General features: G+C 40.7%; 1 protein-coding gene across 1 annotated transcript; it reads left to right on the forward strand.

The window, feature by feature from the left end:
- The first annotated feature begins 1,853 nt into the window (after nt 1-1,853).
- Nucleotides 1,854-17,623, forward strand: crip2l (cysteine-rich protein 2-like). The gene is made up of 8 exons (XM_061051516.1): nt 1,854-2,118; nt 8,987-9,081; nt 13,556-13,613; nt 13,713-13,844; nt 15,534-15,602; nt 15,724-15,818; nt 15,931-15,988; nt 17,041-17,623. Exons 1-8 carry the CDS (start codon nt 2,076-2,078, stop codon nt 17,103-17,105), a joined length of 615 nt encoding a protein of 204 aa, XP_060907499.1. The 5' UTR covers nt 1,854-2,075; the 3' UTR covers nt 17,106-17,623.
- Nucleotides 17,624-20,045: the final 2,422 nt, after the last annotated feature.

Below are 20,045 nucleotides of genomic sequence, written 5' to 3' on the forward strand. Positions count from 1 at the left end.
AAATACAGTCTGCATGTGTAAATGTAACTTCCTCATAGTTGTGGGTCTATTGAATTTAAGGAAGTCCATTAAAGTCTTTATATGTGATTTTTCCACACTTAAATATAATATAAATCAAGTATCTCCTCTGAAAATAACTCTGTGAGTCATGACTGTCTACAATGGGTGTAACACCCGAGTCCCACTGTCTGTGATGTTTTCAGAGTTTTCAGAGTCCTATCTTCACTTTGTTTACATCGCCCGGACGGCCGGCTGACTCCTCCCCTCTCGTATAAAAGTTGTTTAATTGAGGGACTAGAGAAAAGAAGAATAACATACTGTACTCACTGCTTAACTGTGTTTTCTAGATCACGCTCATTTCAGGTAAATTTACATGCAGTGTGAAGATACGAGCATAATAAAGATCGCTAGCGTTAGCATGCTAACACAACGATGCAGCGTAAGTTGCATATAAAGCCTTTAAAGTTGATGTCAACTCTCCATCACTGCGTTCATGTATATTTTCCAATAATACAAATATTTTAAAGAGAAAAACGAATATTCCTCTTTCAAAAAACAAATTTAAATATTGTCTTCATCTTTTAGAATTTTTTTAGTTTGAGACTTTAATATTGTTTAAATTTCACATAAAAAGTAGTAGAAGTAGGGGGGGGGGGCGCTTTTTCCCCACTTAACCTTCGGACCTGATCACACAGAGACGCGTGATGCTAGCCGCAGCCGCTCCAGAAACACCTGAACACATCTCGGTGGATATTTAATAAATATGGGTGTGAACTACTTCACTGAATGGGAAAAGATGTTTCACAAGAATTTAGAGATGGATCTGATGTCTTAGATTCTGAGGCTCCTGAGTAGCAATATAACCACTGCAGCTGGTAAAGGTTATAAAACATCGTCACCTTTGATGCTAGAAAAAAGGCGCTGATTGTCAACAGACAAGGCAAACAACTGCTTGGAGCCCCAGAGCAGTAGAGGGGCCCCCTGAGGGATGACACGCTTTAAACCAAAGCAGTGGCTCAAAGTGTGCAAATTCTGCAATGACAGTAGGGTACTCCCTAAGGGGGCCCCATCTGACAGCACTTGTAGCCCTGCTAAGCGTTGCAGAACCAAAGTTTGTCAATGAAAGGCCACAGAGAAAAAATGAAGAGGAATTATCCATCTGTAGGAGAGAAAGCTTCAGGACACTTGCAGATATTATGGTGAGGATGCTGGTTTGAGGCCCCCCCCCCCCCCCCCCCCCCCGTCCCCCTTGGATTTTTGCCCAACAGACTCTACAATCACCACTGAAAGGCTGAAAGTCATACTTAAACCAGTTCCCTTGAAATATGTCCAAAATTGATGCGTTTTTGCAAATCTGGCAGCCCTCTCTGGAGTATCTTGGGCCTGTTGTCTCTAATACAAAACGTCTCCTGAGTGTGAATTATAGTTAATAACCTTTCTGTAATGTGCACCATTTCCTGTTACTGGCTGTGTAACGTGTTAATCTGAGCTGTTGTTTTTTTGTTTGTACTTGTCTGGTCTGTCTGGTCACGTTACTGTGGCTTATGTGTGTGTTTTATTGTTTTATAATATACTGTAAGAAAATTCAGTAAACATTATGTAAAAAAAACAATATTTAACAAAACCAAATGTGCATATTAAGTCATGAAAAAATAATAAAAGAGAGCTGATCAAAATATTATAGAAATACAACCCTCTAATCGCAGCTAGGAAATACTCACTTTGCAATAAAAATATTGCAAAGTGATAATAAGCCGACATTATAAAGTAAAACTGGATAAATATCAGAGATATAAGTGGATGACGTCACCGTGTGGGCGGGGTTATGTAAAGTAGAGAGAAGGAGCAGAGAGAGAGAGAGAGAGAGGGCGTGAGCCGTCAGTCTCTCCCATCATCACCACCATCCTCTGAGGTGTGTCTGCACCGCTGGAGCCGCAGTCACACACACACACACACACACACACACACACACACACTTTCTCTCTCTCACACACACATTCACGGACACACACACTCAGTCTGAGAGCCCGTGGACCGACTGAAACGACCCCCGTTCTCTTTGTTCGGCCCGAAAAATGGCGTCAAAATGTCCAAAATGCGACAAGACGGTGTATTTCGGTAAGTGGCTGTTCTCTGACTGTGTGACCGCTGTGTTTTTCATTTATGCCATTTTTTTTCTCCATTCTTCGCGTTTTTTTTTTCACCGTGATTTTTAAAACATGTGTGGGCCATAATTCTCAGAGGGGATTTGAGGATAAACGGGATTAGATTTTTAACACACAGTGCAGCCACAGAGGTCATATGATCTGAGATGACGTGTCGGCTGCCCATTCATAAAACATGAGAGTTATTTTTGTAGAAACAAATTATAAACATCCTTAATTGTGTTTTTAATTGAACTTCAACACATGTTGAAAAGTAGTTCTTTAATTTGACACTGTTACACAAAGTCTGCTTTTAACTATTTCAGATCTCAAGTTAGATAATACTTTGCTGAAATCATTTAGAAGTGGTGCAATAAAGAGACGCCTACTGTGTGACACTTTGCAGCATAAAGTATGCAGAACAAAACAGTGAGACATTTTGCAATAAAGCAGTCCTGCTCTTTATTTTACCTCGTCAGTATGCATATCATCCGACTCAATTGTGGTCGTTGGTTTAAAGCTGTCACACGGTTTAAAATATGTTGATCCACTCATGTTGTCATGAAAAAGCTTATCATCATCATCAGCCTTAAAAGAGACAAACAAGGTCAGCAGTCAATAAATAAAAACAGATTTACTGTAATGGGAACGTTAGAGTGATGTCAGAATCAGGGGCGTGTCAAGACCACTCTGACTGCGTCGGCCAAACTCAGGCACTGACGTATGTGTGTGGGGGGGGGGGGGGGGGGGGGGGGGGGGGGGACAAGTGTTACAATCGGTGAGAGTAACAAAACACATCAGCAACATTTCAATTGTCTAAGCTTAATTCTGTACGACTCAAACAGACGATGTTTGTCCAGAGCAAGAGGCAGAGGTGTTGAAAAATGCAAAATCCTGCAGTTCCTGGAGTGTCCACTAGAGGCTGGCTGCAGAAGCACAGGAAGCCACACACACACACCCATTCAAAAAAAGCCTGTTTTTACAGCAGAGATTGACATGTTTACAGAAATAGATCTGATTAGTTCATGTCTCCATCGGCTGATGAGTTTTCTAAAACTCATCAGTTTTGATTTAATGGAGGATAAACGTTATTCACAGTAAGGTGCATAGCTGACCTGATTGACAGGTGGGCGCGGTGTAACGGTTTGTCAAAAGTTAAAACCCGCCTCAGCTCCAGCTCTCAGCCTGTCGTGAGGTTGTCTAAAAGTTAGGCTGAGACAGGATTTCCAACATTCCAACTCTGAAGAGCAGCTGTCGATGTTGTTGTCGATGCTAATATATTAACTTTAATTAATTTTTTTTAAAAAGTGTTCTTCCTTTTGGTCACTTCCTGTCAGCACCTGCGTGTCCTGATCGGACTGAAAGCTGTCTGTTTGCACTTCCTGACGTTGTTTCCTCCTCTCTAGATCCTTGCTTTTTCTGCACTCACGCTCTGATGTTCATCGCTTTGGATCAAAACGTCTTGTAAATGAATTGCGTGTCATCTCAATCGGCCGCATTCTTCTGCACACAACAGAAAAAAATAATCACCATTAGCTGTTCATTTGACAGCTCAGACGCTTAACAATCACGACATGGCAGTGTGGATCATAATGAGCTTGTTTCTTGTGCATATTTTCCATTAATCTTGTGAAATTTGTGCAACATTTGGATAGAAAACTGGCTTTTGTTGTCACTGCATGCAGTGAAAAAAACAGGATCTCCGGCGTGCCAGTGGCCTATTAGTTTGCGCCCCATGTGCAGAGGCTGCGGGGTCCTTTGGGGTCCGTCCGGCCTGTGGCTTCTTTCCTGCATGTTGTTCCCCACTCTCTCTCTCTCCAAGATTCCTGTCTCTATCCACTGAGCCCCAAAAACAAACCTCTTAAAGGAACAGTAACCCGAAAATATTAAGACAATATTATGCAAGAAAATGTCATAAAAGAGTCGTTATGCAGATTTCCCACCAGAGACAAAACATCCTGATGTAATAACCCTCACACTGTAATTAGGCTGAGTGATGTCTGCTCTGCACTCCCTCGGCTATGTTAATTATTTCCAACTCTATTTGATCCCAAATGAATGTTTCAGTCTTCCCAGTCTCAAACTGGTAACCACTCTGTTTCAGCACACAGCTCATACTGGGCTATAAATGGTTCTCTATCTCTGGAGGAGATAACAGGCAGAGACATTAAGAGTTTGAAGCCGTCTTATCTGACAGCCAATGACAGAGCCCCGTCCTATCACATTCACTCGTTTACATCCACTTCCTGTCTCCATGACAAAGTAAGGAGTTGCTCACCTTTCCGCCTCTTTTCATTCCGGAGCTTCACCACATGGCACCGTGAATTATTGATTGATTGCACATGCATCACGGGGATCGATTTTTCTTCTTTTTGTTCTCTCCCCTTCATCTCTCTCTGGGGAAAACCCCGCCCTGCAGGTTCAACCGAACATGCTCGTTTTCTCTTTAACGCTCGAGACGCTGCAGAAAATAATCATGTTTCCTGTAGCAGTGTGAGAGCGTGGTTTGGCGTAGTTTTGCATTTTAAGCTCAGAAGTCTATTTTGGGGATTTTGAGCTACAAAAGATGTCGGTATCAATTGAGGTGTTTTTTTTCATTAGCCACACAAGATTATCGTCAGCATTTCACACAAAGTGTCAAAAAGAACCAGGAAGCAACCTGAATTCCTCTTTCTGATCTTAAACACTTAAATATGTCTGAATAGATTCCTATAATTCTTTCAGAAGACATCAGTAGACCTCTGTTCATTCAGTCTGTGTCCTGACAGAGTACCAAGGTGCCTTTCTGTCACATATCAGAGTGACAGGCTTGTCAGCTGAGCGCCATGTTGCTTAATAAGGGCGTCACTTTATCTGCTGGGGTATTCTGGGAGGAGGACAAACAGATAACTGACTGATGGTGGACGTATTATCTCTCCCTCTGTCCATCTCGCTCTACTGCAGACGTCAGACTCCAACAGCTGAGCAGCTTCAGCGAAGGCTTCTGTCGACACTGAGATAGAATAAACGTGCAGTAATAATAATAATAATAATAACTTTATTTATATAGCACCTTTTAAAAACACAGGTTTACAAAGTGCTTTGACAAACAGCAAAAAACAAGAACAAACTAAACCAAACACAGAAGAACAGAAACAACAGCAAGAACATAACAAATACAAAATACTAAAAATAATTAAATACAATTCAACAGAAAAGAACCCAAAGTGCACGATACCCAACAGACATATATAACCCGACCATCACAAGAACCATCATAAGAACCATCATAAGAACCATCATAAGAACCATCACAAGAACCATCACAAGAACCATCATAAGAACCATCATAAGAACCATCACAAGAACCATCATAAGAACCATCACAAGAACCATCACAAGAACCATCATAAGAACCATCATAAGAACCATCATAAGAACCATCACAAGAACCATCATAAGAACCATCATAAGAACCATCATAAGAACCATCACAAGAACCATCATAGGAACCATCACAATAACCATCACAAGAAACATCATAAGAACCATCATAAGAACCATCACAAGAACCATCACAAGAAACATCACAAGAACCATCACAAGAACCATCACAAGAACCATCATAAGAAACATCACAAGAACCATCACAAGAACCATCATAAGAAACATCACAAGAACCATCATAAGAACCATCACAAGAACCATCATAAGAACCATCATAAGAACCATCATAAGAACCATCACAAGAACCATCACAAGAACCATCATAAGAACCATCACAAGAACCATCACAAGAACTATCATAAGAACCATCATAAGAACCATCATAAGAACCATCATAAGAACCATCACAAGAACCATCACAAGAACTATCATAAGAACCATCATAGGAACCATCATAAGAACTATCATAAGAACCATCACAAGAACCATCACAAGAACCATCATAAGAACCATCATAAGAACCATCACAAGAACCATCACAAGAACCATCACAAGAACCCAGGCAACACAAGAACCCAACAACACGAGCTGAGACCAAGAGGAACCAAAGATTTAAAAAGATGTAAGAAACTAAAAGAGCTAAAAGAAAATCAAAAGATAACAGCAATAAGAAGGTAAGAGCAGAAAAAGAAACAGAAACAAGTGGTTAAAGGATCAAAAAAACAATAATATTAATAAAAATAAAAAGTATATATAAATATAAAACATAAATAGACAAAATAAGTAAGATAAAAAAATACCAAGTTAAAATAAATAAATAAATAAACAGAATAAATAAAAGGACTGTAAGAAGTAAAAGAAGATAAAAATAGTAAAACCAGTAAGAAAAGAGTAGTTAAAAATGTTGGCCTTTAGATTTATTTTGAGGTTTTTTTTTCTGAAGAGAGGTTAGGTACAGTGCAGGGAATATTATTTTTGTTATATAATTTGTATATATTCTCTTCTCTTCCTAAAATTCCTGCATTATTATCATTGATGAATAAATGTTGAATTATGTCAAAGGTAGCTGAAAGAAAGAAGAGGCCTATGTGATAAGATTTGATTGTGTTAAGACCACAGGGATGTAACGATTCTCTCATGATTTAGTTTTACAAAATGAGACTGAAGACAAATGATGAGTGAGAAAGATTCCTTTAGGGGCTGCAGACCCGCTTGTCAGTGTGGTTTGGCCTTTTAGGGCGCGGTCACACTGACCATCTGTACCGTGCTGTACTCAAGCACGATTGGCCCCCCGCTGCGCCATTCCCACGCTGGCCGGCACGGCCCGCGGTCACACTGGCCAGGACTAACCGTGCCTAAAAGCACGATTACCTCTTGTGCACGCTAATAATGTTTAATGTTTTTTTTCTCTCAACAAGTGGAGGTGATTGGAGCTTCTCATTAAATGCTGCGTCATGTTGGTTGTTCTATTTGTGTAGTTTTCTGTCTTCTTGTAATATCTGCACACAGTTTTTGTCTCGTCTGTTATCGTCTCACCTCTTTTATTTTCTGTCTCGGGGAAGCCAAAATGCTTCCACACCTCCGATTTAAAAGACGGTGGTGCCCCATCCTCGATTTCTGAATCTTGCTCTACAGTTGCTGACGCTCACCAGATTACTGAGATTCATTTTTCAGTGAATCTTGACAACTTTGAATCGATTTATCACGATTTTACGATTCATCTTTACATCCCTATAAGGCAGTATTTGTAGAAATACTCATTTGTACTCACATAATAAGGTAAAAAAAAAAAAAAAACAGCCTGTCCTTACAGCACGCAGCATGAGCGAGCATGGGTGAAAAAGTCAGCTTGATTCTTTTGTTTACTGTCAGAGTGATCTAACCACCTGAGAGAGACGCGGCGCTGTTTTCCTCTCTGTCGCTCGTGTAGACGGACGAGGAGCGAGGAAGGATGAGGCTCTTACACGACACAGACACTCGCTTTTTTTTTTTGTTGTAATTTAAGTTTTTAAAACTTGTTGTTTAAAAACAATGCAGCACACCTTATATCAAACACAGTACAGATCATTTAGGCAGAGCATGTAAGTCGTCTCCTATCACAGACATAAGACAGGTACATCCACCAATCTATAATGATCTCATTTTAACATGTCGCCAAAACAGATTCCATATCTCTGTCATTTTTTTCTCCCACATTCATTTTTCCCAACATGTATTCATATGAAGAGATCTTAACCATATCATCAGACCATTGCTTCAAAGTGGGAATCCTGGGGTCCTTCCACTTTTGCAGTATAATTCTCACGTCTGTGACAAACCCAACTTTTAAAATGCTAAATTTGGGATTTGTTACGTTAGGCGCCAATGTCTTGTCACTAAGGAGGCAAAGTGGTGGGAGAGTGACAGACACTCGCTTTTCTCCCTCAACAGAGCTCGTTAGCTTGTTCTACAAAGTAGAGATAACGATGCATTAATAATATCCACATGCGTGATTGAAATGTTGAGCTTCGACTTGTGTCAGCACCGGAGAAAAACGTTTCTATCAGCTCACCGTGATCGGTTTATAGACGAGCCTCTGAGTGCTGTGGTTTGAGTCGCACCACACTTCAGTTAAAGTCCACCTTCAATAAAAAAGCACTAGATGATATACTGTTAGCCGTTTAAAGAGCAGAGAATTCAATATTTAACAGATGCAGGGTGGGCACCAAGCGTCCGATCATGCACGATGTGACGTGATATATAACGCTGGTTCTGTTAGGACACGGTGTAAGAGTTGAAATATTGAATTGTACCACTAAGAACAAAGCTGATGCCTGAACTTTATGCTCAGATTTTCTTTAAAGGCTTTGTATGCGATTTTTTGATCCAGCAGATGTCGCCCTTGAGCTCCAGCATGAAACCAAAACAACTCACGCTGCATTGTTGTGTTAGCATGCTAATGCTAGCGATCTTTATTATGCTCGTATCTTCACACTGCATGTAAATTTACCTGAAATGAGCGTGATCTAGAAACACAGTTAAGCAGTGAGTACAGTATGTTATTCTTCTTTTCTCTAGTCCCTCAATTAAACAACTTTTATACACGAGGGGAGGAGTCAGCCGGCCGTCTGGGCGATGTAAACAAAGTGAAGATAGGACTCTGAAAACTCTGAAAACATCACAGAGAGTGGGACTCGGGTGTTACACCCATTGTAGACAGTCATGACTCACAGAGTTATTTTCAGAGGATATACTTGATTTATATTTAAGTGTAAAAAATCACATATAAAGACTTTAAAGTTCAGTGCATATTGACTTGATCTTTTTAGAAGGGGTAAACTTCCCTCTAAAATACCATAAAGATAGACATGAATCTCTGTACTCACACTATGCAGCTGGGTATACGGCCCTCACTCCTCTCTCTTCTTCTCCTGCAGCGGAGAAGGTGTCCTCTTTAGGGAAAGACTGGCACAAGTTCTGTCTGAAGTGCGAGCGCTGCAGCAAGACGCTGAATCCAGGAGGCCACGCTGAGGTAAGAGAAAAAGTTAGAGAAGGAGGAACTACTTGAAGTTTATCTTACATTTTAAAGCTCCTGTGAGGAACTTTCAGGTTGTTTCTATTTTTGGCGCCCCCCTGTGGACAAAGCAGGACGATCGATCTCTTTGCTGATCTTGTCCCGTACATGTGTAAGTAGTAGCAGTAGCTCATCCACTTCATTTTAAACGTCTTATGTGCAACCCACAATGAATTCTTCACTTAAAAGAAATGATGAAGGGTGGGGTCGTCAGATTCAAATTCTTTATTTTCCCACAAGGGGGACAAGTGTTTTGCAGCAGGAGCGCACAGAAGACAAGAAACACAAGGACTTCATCCTGGTGAAACAATAAACCAAAACCAGTTTAAAAAATCAGACAACACAAAGAAATATAAAACCAAATAAAACAGTGCAATAGAATCAGTCAAGTGCTCATACCAAGATGGGAATTCCTACCCAAAAATCAGCCCTTGGTCTTTTAGGGCGCGGTCACACTGGCGATCCGTACCGTGCCATACCCAAGCACGATTGGCCCCCCGCTGCGCCATTCCCACGCTGGCCGGCACGGCCTGCGGTCACACTGGCCAAACAAACTGGACTTTACGTTGAAGCGTGCTTGGGCACGGTACGGATGGCCAGTGTGACCGCGCCCTTAGTGGAAAAAGAAAAGAGGAGGCAGAGGTGACAAGTAAGGAGAAACCGCACTAATGGGTGAAAGCATGGACACTACAGCGGGATGTTCAAGGGGCTTTACTGAACCTGAGAGGAGAGCTGGAGAGAAATGAAACCTCCAAACAGCCAATCAGAGAGCTCCCTTTCACCGACAGCCCACGCTGATTCAACATGTCGAATCGGCCAAAAAAAGGCTGACGGGGGCCGACAGGTAGCGACCCACAAAAACTAGGGCGACCACTGCTCACAGACGGTCCAACTAGGACCGACGGACGGCGATCTCCTCGGTGTTGTCAGGGCCTGAAATCAAAAGCCCATCCTGACACCTCCCTGAGAGTCTCCCACGTCTGTTCTTATTGGTAAAGTTCAGGCGTCAGGGTGGATTAAGTTGCCTCACTCAACAAAGGGGAGAAATGTCAGGAATATAAACCAACAATAAAGAAGAGATTAGTTTGATTCCAGATGACCTGGTTTGTTTCTTTACGTCAGGGGTCTCCAACCTTTCTTCATCTGAGAGCTACTTTGAAAAAATGAACGTGGCCGAGAGCTACTTGCATGAAATCGCTTTAAAGCATTTATCTTCATAGCACACATCAGCTGAATTAAGCTACTGTTTGTACACATGTGAAATTGCAATGAGCCAAAGCTTATCAATAATCTTTAATTCACATCGAGGTCCAAGAAAACATTTCTACTACTACACTTCTTTTTATGTGCCAAATATTTGAATAGTGGGAAGAGGTGCCGTCAGGTTTTTTCTTTTTTTAAAACCTGCCCGCGAGCTACCTGTTGGAGACCCCTGCTTTAGGTCATATAGAGGCATGAGAATTCATTTCAGTCTGTTTCATTAACCAGCTAAAAACTCCTCACAGGAGCTTCAAAATGAAACTTTTAACCCTTTATGAATGATGATAATTCTACTTTTTTATAATTTACAACGTTTGTTTAATGTTAAAATCATGAAACAGCACAAGGCTGTATTTTGTTATTGCATTAATCGTACTTTAAACGCTTTTTTTTACATGAACATAATGGACAAGAAGGTTGAGTAATGGTTTGTTATTGTTCAGTGAAACCTCAACAGTGATACCGCTTTGTGTTTCCTCTAATAAAGGGAACTATACCTCAAGAGGAAGTACTTGTGGTTTCTTTGTGGTTCAGTGTGAGCAGTCATATCGCTGACTTTCTAACCGAAGAGGAAGTGCTCAGAACAGTCAGACTGCAGAGAAACCTATTTCCTGTTGAGGTCACATCAAAGACCAATGAGGGTTAATATTCTGAGTTGTGAAATGACAAATGGACTCGAGCTTGTTTAGTTCTTTTCTAGTCTTCTGACTACTCAAAGTGCTTTTTACACCGCAGGTCACACGTACACATTCACACACTGATGGTAGAGACTGATATGTAAAGAGACCATCAGTATCAGCTAATCCCATTCATAACAACAATAATAATAATAAATTAGACTTTTATAGGCCTTTTCTAAATCAAAATCAAAAACTAAGAAGTCATGTAAAAGTAGGAGGATGAGAGTTGTAGGTGATGTTGGAGAGGTTTTCAGGGATTCGTTTCTTGGAGGAAGTGAGTGAGGGGGGGTCTCTGATGGTTTTTGGGAGGGAGTTCCAGAGGGTGGGAGCGGCCAATGGGGAAGGCCCTGTCACCTCCCCAGGACTGATGGTTAGTCCTGCAGGGTGGGAGTTGGGAGTGTGCCCACCCTCATGTGTATACACATTCACTGCAAACGCAACAACTCAGGGTTAATTAAGTGCTTTGCTCAAGGACACATAGGAGATGTAGCTGCAGGAGCTGGGGATTGACCCCCAACCTTGCGGTTGAGAGGCGACGACTCTACCGTCTGAGCCACTGAGTCGGGGTCACAGCTGTGTTATTGTATCATATTGAAGCCCATGACCGGATACAATACAATATGAAACGAAATGAGACTGAGACGAGAGATATTCAGCAATCAGAGCCCAAACTGTTGATCGTTGTTGATGTATAAATTAAAGCGATCTTTATGTTCAACCCTCAGCAGTGTAAGAGGAAAGAACAAATGTATAAATATTTATCTGAAAACCATCTGTAAGAAAAACTCTACTTAACATCACAAAAAAATCAGCTTTCATACCATCAACTCTTTAGCTAATAAATAAATGACTGTCCAGATTACAGACAAAGTTAGTTGTGAAGCGGGTCTACACTGAAAGTCTAAAAGACTCTGATGCAGTATAAGAAATCCTTTATGAGCAGGGATGTGTCAACATATTTGGACTCAACTGAGTCTTGGTCAGGACATTTTCTGATTTCTATACTGCATCAGAGTCTCTCGGACTTTCAGTTTAGACGGCCACTTCTTCACGATGAACTTCTCTTCTTCACTAATCAGGACGGTCGTTTAAGTATTAGCTAGTTGACTTCTGTCCCCTGTTCTTGAAGAGCGTCTGATTCCTCTTTATTTGTTGACCCAGTGCAGCACTCGCTTCAACCATCAACTCTTTGTTTTATCACCTCAGCTGGGGTCAGCATCGGGACGTTACCTCCTACTTTAAACGCAGTAAGAGGCTGGAAAAGCCACCGAAGAAAAAAATAAAATAACCCGTCTCCCTCGGTGTAAACAATGAGATGATAAGTTATTAAGCTGCTGCAGTGCCTGGTACTGAACTCAACGTGACCACAAGGATCACAAAAAGACTTAAAAGTCCTCGTGAACCTCTGGCCCTAATGAGCCGTGCTGAGTTCACTTTCTGTGGGACAAAGGAAAGCACACTTGAGCGGTGATGCATTCACTTACTGAGGAAGTGCAGTACATCTGAGTGAAAATTAGATGATTTTTTCTAACGCTCCTCTGGTGGATGTGATGAATCAACACATGATGGCATTTTATTTAGCAGACATGTTTATAGAGGGGAGGATGTCGCTTCACTTTTGATCTGAACACATAGATAAGTTGCTTATGAAACTTTTAATGCAGCACAGGGAAGAGTCAATCATGACTGGAGGTTTTTTTTATTTTTTAAAGATTTTATTTTTGGGCTTTTTGTGCCTTTAATGGAGCGATAGGACAGTGGATAGAGCTGGAAATCAGAGAGAGAGAGAGAGAGTAGCAGTGGCGATTCTAGGGTCTGTTGCAAATATTCCGGGGGCCCCTCTAACTGGCGCTCAGCAGAGCAATGAGAGTGAGCGCTGTCAGATGGGGCCCCCTTAGGGAGGCCCCCCCTTTACTACTGTCATTGCAAAATTTGCACATTTTGGGTTGCTGCTTTGGTCCAAAGTTTTTCAGCCCAAGCAGTTTCCTGCCTTGCCTGTTGACAAGCAGCACCCGTGGAGAGTAGGGCTTGACATGCGGGAAAGGAGCCACAGGTCTGATTTGAACCCAGGCCGCCCGCCGCCCCGACTACAGCCTCCATAAATGGGGCGTGCGCACTAACCAATGGCGCCCGGCTGGTGGTTTTGAACCACTCACTGCTGGCTACACCAGAATGTCCATCGTTCCCAGAGGCACATATCTTTGCCTGTCTCCAGCCAATCGGTGCATGACACAGAGCTGTCACTTTAGAGGGAGCCCACAGTGCTGCAGATTTAACCTTTAAAATGTGTTGTTCATTAGAGATACCATCCAGCAACATGAAACAAGGAAAATAAGACAGAGCAGATTGTCTAAACAGCGTCTCTGAATAAGTCCTGGTTTGTAGTTTTCTTAAGGCATAATAAGAACCCGGATCGACTTTCTACTTTAAATGTGTTTAACTAAACCTCTCTACCCCTCACTAAGTGTCACTTCTCCTCGTTTATTCTGCAGCATGACGGGAAGCCTTTCTGCCACAAGCCCTGCTACGCCGCCCTCTTTGGACCAAAAGGTGCTCTTTCCTCTTCTATAAAAGATAGACTTTCATTTACCGGCTCTGTTTTTGTTATTCTCTAGTTTGTGCATGATGCAACGTTTGGCTCTGATTTAGGCGTGAACATCGGCGGAGCTGGCTCCTACGTGTACGACAATCCTGCCAACGAAGCCCCTGCTGCCGTTTCAATGGAAACCAACGCCAAACCACAGGAGGAGAGAAAAGCCCCCGCACGGGGACCTGTGAAGGGTGAGGGATATGTGGAGAGAAAAAGAGAGATTCTGTGAGAAAAACATCCTGTCTGGTGGGATGTGGAGGTTTGAGGTTGAGTTCAGCGAATGGTTGTTGAACAGACGATAGGGAAGATACGGGAAAAAAAAAAACACAAAGAAGACGATAAAGACGAGGAAATACATCAGACCCTTAAAGAAAACGAAGAAGAAAATAGTTTTGAGTTAGTTAAGAGGAAGACGTTAAAATCTAAGTACAAAACTGCAACATTTGTGTGCTTAAAGGTGTAATATGTAGAATTTTTACACTAAAATGTATTCAAAATCGACTAAACCTAATTTATGCTGTTTATATATTTATATATTTATTGTTGAGTACTTATTATCTCAAATATTTCCAAAAGTTACCAAAGCCAGAAAAAAAATCTTGGAGGCGGCTGCCATGACAGATACGACATATTCGTGGTTGCCATGGAAACGGCAGGTGTAACGTCAAAGACCGCTACATAAGTGAGCGGTAACTGCGACTGAAAGCTGCCGTACTGTCGCTGTATGTGCTGCTGTGATAAAAACGTCATTTAAATTATACTTGGAAACATCGTCTGTAAACATATTCTCTTCCTCAGGTCGGTTTAACCCGGTCGTCATGACTACGGTCAACTCTGAGTTCATTTTCATAGGGGGAGGGGGGGAGGAGTAGCAGAGAGAATCACTCACATGAGTCCTCGCCAGCCTCGACATCATCTTTCCTAATTGTTATGATTGAGAGCCCCCTGGTGGCAGGATGTACATACTGCGTGTTTAAGGATTAAATCAGGGAGATCAAAATGGTATAAGGGTGAAAAGAAGAGAAGAAAAACGAGATGCACACTAAATTCATAAAAGTTGTCTCAAATCACTTACAAGCATGTTGCCACCAACTTTTTTCATTTCACAATTTTCATAAGAACTCTACAATAAAACGTTTACATTTTACAATCATGACAGAAAATAAAACAAACGATGACAATAAAAGTTCAAATTTCACAACACTACAATACACAAATAAAATCTTACAAATCAATGAATATGAATAAATACAAAGTAAAAGAAGGTAAAACAGAGGGATACAAATAGAGAGACTTCTTTTATTGTGCAGAAATGTGAAAAAAGTACAAGTGCTGGACAATAAAGTAATGTTTGTGAAATAATCAGACATACCCAAAGCAGTTATATGAAGAAGCAAATTAGAAAAGACAAAACAACAACAACAAAGAAACAGCCCTAACTCTGGCTCTAAAATGACTCAGAATAAAAAGCCAGACTAAAAATCTAAATACCTGATTTGATATAAAGTTGAATAAACCCACAGAAGTGAATACTTAAAAAGCCAAGGTGGAGTAGTGCAAGTGAGCTATTTGTGAATGCTTGTTAACACCTTACAAGCTTTATTGAGGAATCTTATGTACAGATTTATCGGTCGCTTGAATGACTCAAAGGATGTAATTATAATGCTGCTGTCGAACCCAAGTTATAGTGCAGTACGCTACCAGTCATACCTTTGGAGACATTGGTATAAGTGCCTTTTATAAGAGGCGGGAATGTTTTTATTCTAATGTATATGTGTGTTGTCTATTTTTTGTATTGTGTGTCTTTTAAAATGGACCTTGAGTCTAATAATAAAAGTTGATGATGATGACTTAATCTACTCAAATGTTGTTTTTTTCAGCGGCGAGCTTCTCGTCTTTCTCCGGAGGACCAAACATCTGCCCTCGCTGCAACAAGACGGTTTATTTCGGTACGTAAATTGCTGTCTTCATATCTGAGTGTGTATATATACCATATGACTGTTGGAATGTGTGTGTCGAGGTGACTGGTTGTCAGGGTAACTATCTCCACGGTTTGGTTTTGTCATGCAGCAGAGAAGGTGTCGTCTCTGGGGAAGAACTGGCACCGGCCCTGTCTGCGCTGCGAGCGCTGCAGTAAGACTCTGGCTCCTGGCAGCCACGCAGAGGTGACGGGTCGGGGGGGGGCGACACGACCACGATTCAGACACACAGTGGTTCACTTATTTTTTTTTAACAATATTAAATAACAAGATGGAAATCTGATGTTTGTTGTTGCAGCATGATGGACAGCCGTACTGCCACAAACCGTGCTACGCTGTTCTGTTTGGACCTAAAGGTAAGAGGAAGGAAATCAGACTTTCAACAACAGTGTGCAAAAGATTATTTAAGATCTGTATACATTTATCAGGGTGTTTTCACATTAGGCATGATTGTCTACTACCGTGCCTGAGCAATATTCCTCCCCCCTCCCCCGCTGGTCACATTAGTAACATCGTTCAGCACACTTGTGTATGTTCACAGTCCGATACAGCAGGGGGCAGTATGCACACAGTTGGTTTGCAAACCCCTCAAAAAGCAGAAAGAAGAAGAAGTAACCATGGCAATCACTCGCTGGCTGAGTCCATCCTGCTAACTGTGGATGTTTTTGTAATTTCTTAGACGCCAACAACGACCCTTTCCCTACTTCCCTCTACCGTGCAGCTCAGGGGACAAAACGGGCCGGTGCTGCACGGATACGCCGGGTTTTTGAAGTAACAGGAGCCATTTAGGATTACGTCATTTAGCGGCCCAGTTCCTTGCGGACTGTACTCGAGTACGCATGGATCGTGCCCGAGACCACCTCTTCAAGGAGCTCAAAAAAACTGCAGTTCCTCTGGTGTCCACTTGAGGCTCCAAAAGCCGAGAATCCCAATCAAGTCCCATATTTAAATGTTTATTTTGGCAGCAGTAATAAACATGTTTACAGATCTCAAGAGCTCATTTTTTAATACGTTTAAAACAGTACGGGAGTGAATTTTGTATGATGCATTTCTTTGGATCCTATTAAGGCTAAGATATTTGCATAATTAGGGGTGTGGCTTAGCATACTGACTGTCTGTTAGGAGGCTAACGGCCTGCTTCAGCTCCACCTCTTTGCCCTTTCATAGATTGATCAAAAGTTAGGTGCAGATACAGGAGCATCTTCAATAAGGCGACCGCCATCGTTTGGCTTCAGAAATCCACGGGTGACGTCACTGACACTACGTCCATGTTTTATACAGTCTATTGAACCGTATAAAGGAAGGAGCTGAAGGTGCTTCTCACAGAGAATGCAAACATCTGCACGGTTGTGTATCAATTAGTTGAATGGAGGAATGTTGTTCAGTCCTGTGTTGTGCTCTCCTCCAGGTGTAAACACTGGAGGTGTCGGCAGCTACATCTACGACGATCCTGAAGCCGAGGCGCAGCAGTGAACTCAGACGAAGCTCCGCCTCCGGGACCCTCGATGTCTCTCTGATTTGCCTTCCTCAGTCGCTCGATACGTACTGCACTCACAGGGATGGAAACCTAGATGTTCTGTTGTATTTGTATATTGTTTATATATCTATTTTTTGTACCAAAACAAACCTTAAACATGTCCTCCCGAGTGAGCTTTGGATTTGCCTTTAGGTACTTTTGGTTCTCTTTGCCAAATAATGATCAGCGTATTATGTAGTGAATTAACACGCCTGAGATTTTTTCACTTGTTATTAAAACTTTTTCAGACTTTTGTGCACTTAAAAAGATGTTCTGTGTGTAAACCTAACGGCCCACCAGTTAACCGTCAGTGTCATTTAAACAGGTTTATCCTGCTTGTTAACGGGGGGAGGCGGTGTAGACGTAGATAATGTATACCTGTACCGCACACAAACGTGCATTTTACTGAATGTTTGACGCTGATTTTTAGTCTGTTGTGAATAAAAACTGCACATCAGATTTTCTAACGTAAAAACTTTGTGTTCATTGTCTCCGGGAAATAAGAAGTCACAGCTTATTTTAGCTTTCTTTTTTTCTTTCTTTTATCCGATGAAGATAAGATAAGATAATCCTTTACTTATCCCACAACGGGGAAATTTACATTGTTACAGTAGAAAAGAGCAAAGATTGCAAACAAAAAGTGAACACAGTACAATTTGAATTAAAAATAAAAAAAATACAAAAAAAATAAATAAATAAATAACTTTGACAACAGGTCGGAATTGCCAAAGGCCAAATCTTCAAAAGTCTGAACAATCAAAGCGGGAAAACAATTCAGTGAAGAAGCTAGAAGCATTTAATATTTGCTGTTTTTCGATTAAAACTGATTAAAGTATTGAAGAAAAAAAAACGTTTTCTATTAAAGATAACGCTTTAGAAACTGTGCAAAGTATTTTAAAAGATATGTTTTCCATTTCTTAAATTAAAAGTGTTATGGTCTCTGATGTTCGTCGCTTTGGATAAAAAAGTGTCTGCTAAATTAATTGTAGAATTGTAGGTCATAATGAAGACTGTTGTAGTGAGCAGACGCATTAAACTCAGTAATGCTGAGCCAGATTTGACCTTACAGGTGACTCAAAAATCCTGCATGCCATCCCCCACTCTCTCTCTCTCTCTCTCTTTCCCAAATTTCTCACACTATCCACTGTCCTTTATCTCATTAAAAGCATAAAAAGCACCCTCACAAAAACCAAATAAAACAAACGTGTGCTTTGGGGCTTCTTATGTATGAAATCAGATTTTCGGCAAACAGAATATTTATTATTCATTTTATTATTTTTTTCTGTCAAATGTTTTATATCTGCAGTATATCTGAAGCAAAGATGGTTCAGTCCAGTTTCCAATGATGTGATCTTTAAAATAATATATATACATATACTGATATATACTATAAAGTTACAACCTTGTTTAAAAGAATGATCATAAAATCTGCTGCTACTGCAAACTAAGTTGAACACATATTACCCTGCATCACAGCGTTAGTCCATTAAGCATCCATTATTTTGTGGCTTTATTCACTGTATAATACTTCCTGTAACAAAGATTAACAACTCAAGCCATCACACCACAACACAAGTTCTCACCCTGACATCTACACTGGATGTTTCCACCGAGAGAGACCCGAGAGTTTTATTTGAGAAAACAAAACTGGAATAAAGATCAAGAGTTCAGTAAACAAACATTAGTTGGAGGCTGCACAGTTGTATTTTTTTAATGTTACTGTTGTGCCCAATATTTACAGTCTATGGTTGTTCCCCATCAGAGAAATGTGCAAACCAATAAGAAGGTAAAACGTCACAAACAGGACGACCTCGTGACCACGACCTCTTACAGGAAACACGGTCCCCGGAAGAGGAAATGTGTCAAGTTAACCAAATAATACAGGGAAAGGGGAGAGTTTTTCTACAAAATAAAAGTAAAGAAAAATAACGATAACAACACATCTACATGCTGAGGACTGATGAAATGGTAAAAAAGCTCATAAACAAGTAAAAAAATTATAATTTAATTCTAAGCATCCATTTAATTGTATACATGTATCTTTTTACCCAACTAAATGTATTCAAGTACTATAGTTATTTTGCAATCTCAGAAAATATTCAGAAGTACCAGCTTACCTAATATGAGGCATTTCATCAGAGAACAAGATTCAACACTAACATAGTTAACTATGAAGGCATCAGTTATAATGATCTAACATTATGATAATCATCTTAAAGTTTATGTTTTTAAATTACATTATTAAAACATTGAGAACTTAAACTTAACAGGGGAAATGTTTGTTCGTTTTGCATGTTCTGAATTAAAATGAGGAAAAGTGATCATGACCAGACTTTGAACTTTCTTATTGCCTGTTTACAAGGTGGGTTGCTGTACCTGTCATACCCTGAACCCTCCCAAATCCTCTTCCAGAAAGGGTTTAGGAGCATGTTTCGGACCATGTTGATTCTATTAGTACTCACTTTCTTTTTTTTCAGAGTAAATCCGTTTTCCCTTTATAAGAATGGTCAATTATATTTAAAGTACGCCTAATATTATCAGCTAAGTGTCTGTTGGAGACAAAGCCACATTGGTCCTGATCTATTATGGTTGTCATTATATATTTGAGTCTCTCAGCTATTATTGATGACAGTAGTTTTTGGTCTGTATTTAGCAGAGCTATTGGCCTATAAGATGAACACTTGGTCTTTGTCTTCTTTGGGAATCACAACAATTACTGATGAGTTCCAGGTTGGTGCCCAGATACCTACGTCCAATGCATAATTACACACCCTAAGGAGGATTGGTGCCAATAACACTCTGAATTCTTGGTAAAACTGGTTTGTGTATCCATCATCCCCTGGTGTTTTATTTGTCTAGTTATTTCATCTATTGTTATTGCCCTGATAAGGGATGCA

This window comes from Labrus mixtus, chromosome 12 (assembly GCF_963584025.1).
Source record: "Labrus mixtus chromosome 12, fLabMix1.1, whole genome shotgun sequence".
NCBI lineage: Eukaryota > Metazoa > Chordata > Actinopteri > Labriformes > Labridae > Labrus > Labrus mixtus.

Excerpts from the sequence above, each read along its gene's own strand:
- crip2l (XM_061051516.1), top strand. The coding sequence starts at position 2,076 with ATGGCGTCAAAATGTCCAAAATGCGACAAGACGGTGTATTTCG. Across the intron at positions 15,603-15,723 it reads CAACAAGACGGTTTATTTCG|CAGAGAAGGTGTCGTCTCTG; the intron begins GTACGTAAATTG and ends TTTGTCATGCAG. Across the intron at positions 15,989-17,040 it reads TGTTCTGTTTGGACCTAAAG|GTGTAAACACTGGAGGTGTC; the intron begins GTAAGAGGAAGG and ends GCTCTCCTCCAG.